The following is a 6459-nucleotide window of genomic DNA, read 5'->3' as shown; positions in this document are numbered from 1 at the left end:
CCTCCTTAATCCCCCTCTAATCCTTTTGGGGATATAAACGCAAATCTGACCTGACGACAGCATTATGCTCAACGGAGAGGAGCTCTTCAACAGCTCAGCACTGGCCGGTTTTCATCACAGATACACCCTAAAATCTAAGTTAAAATGGGGTGCAAAACTATATTTACTGACACTACTCATGTAATGATGGATGTTTATTGAAAAGCACAATATATATGTTACAATAAATGCATTCAGCAATGTACAAAAACTTCATACATACATTCATTCAAAACATTCAATCATACAAAACCTAAAAAATGTCCACTGATCAGTGTCTTGGTTGGTCTTGGTTACATTTCTCAAAAATCAGAGCAGTCATTATCGTAGATACAGTCTGCAGAAAAATGAGACATTTTCAATTAATTTGTTTTTTACATTAAATAATTATGCATATGTGGTCTGTAAGCATGATCATATTTTGAGTTATAGCAACATAGCCTACCTTCTCCAATGTCATCATAAATATCACTGGTATCCCTGTGTAAAATATTAATCAAATCTATAAAATATTGTCATACAGGCACAGATATAATTTTCTGTGCAGCTTCATTTGTATGTGTGTGTGTGTGAGAGAGAGAGAGAGAGAGAGAGAAAGAGAGAGAGAGACAAACTTACTGTGCAACATGTGCTGTTGCCACATAGCCAACTGAAAAAAAAAAATGGCAGATATAGTTTTAATTTCTATCCACTCAAAGCATAATGCATGTTATAAAATCTGAACTGATTGATGCAAACTTACATTTTCCTTCTCTATTCCTGCCGATCAGTTTACCATCAGTAGGTTTGACGATGACATCAATCACTTCTCCTGGCTTCAGCTGCAGGTCTTTGCTCTCCCATTTCGTAGTCCTCAAAGTGGATGCTACAGTAACATCATACAGCACCTGAATTTCTCCTTCAAACTAGAATAAGAACAATTGAACTTTTTTTGTTGAGGAAAACAGAGTAAAAGATAAAAATATTATCACCAGTATCACAATGAATAGTCAGTAGGAACACGTACTTTAAACTTCTTCCTGAATTCCTTTTCTTTTTTTTCAAATTTCTTCTGCTTCCTGGGATCCAACACCTCTGGCTTTCCTTTTGGAGTAAGCTGTGGCGGACTAAAGGAACACAGACAACCATTGGAAGGTTTTTAAAACTCACTAACTAGCAAACATAATATGTAAGTGAACTCATGTGTATTCTGCCATGTATTCCAATGACTGATGCTGATATTTACTTGTTGAGAGGTGGAGGAGGAGGAAAGCTCTGGGATTCAATATCATCATAAACCTCATCTATGGGCACAGAGACAAGCACAGTTTAGTACGTAATATTGCCAGGACCTCCCCAATATTTTGTAAGATTTAATCACCAAAAACATTGTGAAAACTTGTCTTTGAATGCTGACATATTTACCTCCATCTGTGATTGGTAGAGGTGGAGGAGGAAATCTGGGAAAACAGAAGAATCAGTGTGAAGATGCAGTGTGGGATGCTTAGTACAGACCTACATATTGCACACTTATAAAGGTTAAGATGAAAAAAACATATTTCAAATTTAAAAAAGTGGAAGCAGTTTATGATGGCTGTAATAATAATATCAACCCCTAAGTATCACCCAAACATAAGAATATACATTTTCTCAAACACAGAAAGCAGGCATGGACTGGGGAAGGGAATATAGCCATGGACTTCAATAGTAGTAGTACTGTTAATATTATGATTATGATTATATTATTATTATTATTGTTATTATTATCATTATTATTATTATCATTATTATTATTGTTATTATTATTATTATTATTATTATTATTGTTGTTGTTATTATTATTATTATTGTTGTTGTTGTTGTTGTTGTTGTTGTTGTTATTAGTAGTAGTAGTAGTAGTAGTAGTAGTAGCAGTAGTATTAGTTGTAGTTGTAGTATTTCAGGTTCAGGTTAAACTAAGGCTTTTGTCATCAGTACAGACGTTACTGTTTTTGGTCAAACACTGACCTCTACTGTCTCAGATATTTCTAGCACCTGATTGCATTCCCTCTGATTTCTACTCCAGATCTGTCCCATCCATTCAAAACATAAGTACAAACACAACCTTAGAAGTACAACCTTATTCCTTGGTCAGGACTGTCCACATCATCGTAAATATCACCATCCTCAACTGTTTCAAAAAGAGCAAAGTCATTACCGTAGACAGGGTTTGTTATTATATTTTAACAATTTCACAAAAAAATAAATAAATAAAAAACAAACCACAGCTTACCATTTTGGCCTTTGAACCCACTGAAAAAGAGAGACAGCATCATATCAGCAATCCGCATCAAAAATGTATGATAGAGCAAAGAAGAATCAATCATGTGACTGAAAATCTTCTGAACTTTTATCTTTTTAAGATGTCAGTGCAGTGTTTCAGAAGTCTCATTCTAGATTGTGCTGTCTAGTTTTTTTATCACCTTTTATCACCTCACTGTCTAGTTTAGCGACATGTCTTGTTGTCACCTACTGTACCTGCAGACGTCAGCCTGGGCCCCGATGTCATCATAAACCTCTGGGTCTCCTCCGGACCGGTCAGACAGAAGCCCGGTTGTTGCCTCTTGTTTCAAACGATCATAGTCTATGTCGACATACTCGGTCTTCACATAGCCATCTGAAACAGCAAAGCACATTTTACAACTCTTTTAATGTGGTAATGTTCTATTTAAAGTAAAAATCAGCAACACCTCAACCACATGATCAGGGAGTGTGACAGAGTTTCTCAAGTGTTTTGTCTTCTTGTTTTTTGGAAATAGCCATTAATAAAGAGCATTCATTGCTTCGATATTTTATCACATGTATTCCCATTGCCCTCTTTCCCGATTTCTACTATAGGTTTCATAACTGTTAGCAAGCACTGTGTGTGTGTGTGTGTGTGTCTGTGCCACTTACAGTAGCCCTCCATGGTCCTGGCCAGCCATCGTCCCTCTGGGTTTTCTGTGATGCGGACGATCTCTATGGTCTCACCCTGCTTCAGAGGCAGGTCTGTCTTCCCTCCTTTACAGTCCAGCCGTGCCTTCCCATTCTGGATTACGCAGACTGGCCCTTTAATCTTTAGGCATGGGATGCAGAGACGTGAGCTATGTTTGTTACTTGATTTTAATTCATACAGACTTACATTGGGTCTCTGACCTTTGTATAGTTTGCCTTGTTGGCTCAGCACAATGCATGAATTGACAACATTGTGTGCATATAATTCCATAGTGTCACTGCATATATATCATCTATATGTGTTGGTATATTCCTGCTGACATGACATATTTTCAATTGTGAATCAAAAGTAGGTTTGTCCCTTTACCTTGAACTTCTTCTTTGCCTCTTGTTCCCTCTTCTCTTTGGCTTTCTGTAATTTCTTTTCCTGCTGTTGTGTTTTCTTCTCCTCTTTCATATCTTTTTTGTCTTGCCCTCTCATTTCCACCAAGTTGTTGGTTTCTTTAGGCTTCTGATCATTCCTGTTTCGTGAAAACATAGTGAGAGGGATGCAAAATGAAACAAAAAGAGGCTAGTTTGGCAGTATGTATAAAGTTTCTTTAGACTAAATTTGTGTTGATGAACTCTCACCATCTCTCCTCTAGCTCTTCATATATCTCCTTATCACTTAACTCTACCTGCATAAGGTAGAGAAACAACATATTCAAGGCAACAACTCTATACAATCAACAACTTTGTTTATTTACACCACTTACTGCCTGTTTCTCCTTGGTGACTTTACTATGTTTTGTCTCCTCTTTTCCAGTCTTCTTATCTTGACATGTTTTAGATTTCTCCTGCTGTTCTACCCTGTTAGAAGATAAAATGGAAAGATAGAGTGGGGTAGTATACCATATACTGTACACTATATGGCACATTCTGCTCTATATGACTAATTTCTGTGTTGAAAGCAGCTCCTGAAAGTAAAAAGAACCTAAAAACTGCTTCTCACCATCTCTCATCAAGGTCTTCATACATCTCATCACCAAACTCTGCCTATAGTGGAAAAAAAACATTATTAAGATAAAAATGATGCATACAACTTCCTCATTGCTATGCCAGGGGTTTCAACAGTTTGCCGAATACAATATCTGACAGACAAAAACATTCAAGCAAAGGTCTCTGTAATTTGCTAGATTTCGTAGTAAACCTCTCATTATGTTAGTTGCAACATAGCGGCCCATTTTAAAATCAGAGTACCCGAGTGCATGGTGACAATCAAGTGCATGGTGCCGACTGAAATTCATTTTTATGCAACTGATTTTGGATGAACCACACAGGACAATAATTACCTCAGTCTTCTTTGCAGGATGTCCTGTAAAGACAAAACAGCAGGTAATTCAACAATCTTGTCTCTTGTGAGATGAATTAAAGGTCACTTGACTGATTAAGAGAATTATTTATTTATTTGGTATATTGATTGAAAATCAACTAGCACCTTCAAGGGGAGGAATTGGCGGAGGGTTCATGACCCCAACATCATCATAGCTCTCCTCCTGGTCCAGCTGTTGGCTCCTTGTTTATGGCCAGAAAGAGGGACTCAATTGCATTAATTCAAACACTGTACAGGCAGACTGGGAACGGCTTTGTCTTTGCTACTGTATAACCACAACAAAAAGTCTTTATCTGTCTGGGTGAAGATCGGCTAGTTCCTCTGTCAGGTTTGTTGAGACCAGTGAAAATCTGATAAACAGCTTCCTGTGAGAAACAGAGCTGCAGCAGGCGCTTAACTATATGTGTCTGAAGCCTGAATGTACAGTGATGTACATTCTGCGACTCACTCATCAAACTGACAAAGATTAGGTCCGATCTGACCCTGCTCAAATTAACAATAACATACAACAATATACTTGTGTCTCTTGTAATGTTTATAGCAATCTCAACATTAGCTGAAAATACATCAGCTTTGCAATAATTGTACTTACATGGCAGTTGTGTGGTTAGACGGTGGGCATGAAGATGGAGGGGGAGGGTAGTTATTGCTTTGAGGGGTAGATAGAGGAGCAAGAGGACCGGGTATTTTCATCCCTGGACCTATCACACAAAAATGCCATCTTAAATCAGTAGTATCTAAAGCTATTTCTATGTAGGCTTTTTTCACCGTATAGTATAAATGATGTTGAGGAACCAATAAACATATGAGTCAACCACATGCAGGATGGATGAACACGATTCTCCAAAGTGTAATTCAAACACCATTTAAGAAGGGTCTCTCACCATTATTGAAAGATGGTCCATTCCCTCTAAATCGATGTATGTCAACATTAGGTGGCCTAGTAGGCTTCAGAGGAGGGTTTCCCAGAGCAAACACATTAGGAAGGCTCTTCTTCTTAGGAACAGACGGATCAGTACTGTCTCTTTGAGGCTGATGTTGGGTTCCAGACGTCCCTACAAAGTTGGGCTTCTGCGTTGCTGGGGGTTTTAGGCATACAGAGTTGATGGGGTTCAAAGTTCGGGGACCCTCCTTCACCACGCCAACAGTGTCTTTCACACTGTGCTGTTTGAGAAAAGAGTTTTGTTGGGCCAGAGGTGGTGGAGGTTTGACGTTGGTGCTCATGAGCGGTTTGGGGATGGATGGCGCACTGGGTTCCTGGGACTGGGAAAACTGAGACTGCAGTGAAGAGATGGAGGAGGTCTTTGGTTTGGAGACATCAGGGGATTTAGGGGCTGGAGGGGTAGATGCCAACCCACTGTTGGTAATCCACGCTGGTTTGGCTGAGGCGGGAGACATATTGATTTTGTTGGATAAAGTCGTCTGGAACAAACATTAGGACAAATAGCAACGTTATACAAACACCTCTGCTAGCAAAGAGTTTAAAGCAGAACTTAGGGAACATTATCTTTTGCTTCAAAAATTCACTTCTACCTCTTAGCCTCCTCCTTAAATTCCCTAACATTTACCAAGCACTCACCTGCGTTGATGTCTGCGTGGCTAGAGACTGTGTGATACAATCATTCACAGACCCACAATACTCTTCTTATACAGGAAGTGCAAGGACTATCACTATCTTAATGATGTGAGAACTGTGAAGAGCCCCCTGTGTTATGAACACGTATGTGTTATGAACAGTCAGTATTAGTTTCCAGCACAATGATAATGTGTCTGAGTAATGTTCTTTATGTTTTTCAGTTAAAATCAATTATCTTATGTGTTGCTGTGATATGTGTTGAAGTGCCACTGTATAGCGAGACTACACAATTGAAGTAAAACTATAGGAGGCAACGCATATTCTCAAAGAATCCCCTTCCTCAAAGATACATGAACAATAATTCAAGACTCACCATGTTTCCATAGAGGTAGAAGCAACATATAAAGTGCTGCCTAGAGCATCTCTTTTTAGGCAGTGCCTCCTTCCTAATACTGTGACTGAGTCAACATTTTCTGCCGTTAAACACAGTAACCTCAGTCTCAGCCAGATGACCAACATG

General features: G+C 38.7%; 1 protein-coding gene across 2 annotated transcripts; it reads right to left on the bottom strand.

The window, feature by feature from the left end:
* Window positions 1–201: 201 nt before the first annotated feature.
* On the bottom strand, window positions 202–6412 carry LOC139645426 (FYN-binding protein 1-like). 2 transcript variants are annotated; one of them, XM_071521129.1, is made up of 20 exons: window positions 6313–6412; window positions 5248–5785; window positions 4956–5064; window positions 4469–4545; window positions 4323–4345; window positions 3983–4026; window positions 3747–3840; window positions 3622–3668; window positions 3359–3512; window positions 2953–3112; window positions 2536–2674; window positions 2291–2310; window positions 2137–2188; window positions 1444–1478; window positions 1265–1322; window positions 1046–1145; window positions 782–944; window positions 658–688; window positions 485–519; window positions 202–376 (listed from the first exon to the last, which is right to left on the bottom strand). In XM_071521129.1, exons 1-20 carry the CDS (start codon window positions 6313–6315, stop codon window positions 342–344), a joined length of 1917 nt encoding a protein of 638 aa, XP_071377230.1. In that variant the 5' UTR covers window positions 6316–6412; the 3' UTR covers window positions 202–341. The 2 variants fall into 2 exon arrangements, 1 of the variants encoding a protein (XP_071377230.1); XR_011695237.1 differs by lacking the exons at window positions 202–376; window positions 485–519 and having other exon boundaries at window positions 666–688; window positions 782–904.
* Between the last annotated feature and the right edge of the window lie 47 nt (window positions 6413–6459).

The sequence above is a fragment of the Centroberyx affinis genome, unplaced genomic scaffold, assembly GCF_046629955.1.
Source record: "Centroberyx affinis isolate AG114_WGS23_722 - 3 ecotype Tasmania unplaced genomic scaffold, CSIRO-AGI_Caff_v1 ptg000859l_1, whole genome shotgun sequence".
In the NCBI taxonomy this organism is placed as follows: domain Eukaryota; kingdom Metazoa; phylum Chordata; class Actinopteri; order Beryciformes; family Berycidae; genus Centroberyx; species Centroberyx affinis.
This window is presented reverse-complemented; position numbering and strand designations above follow the sequence as displayed.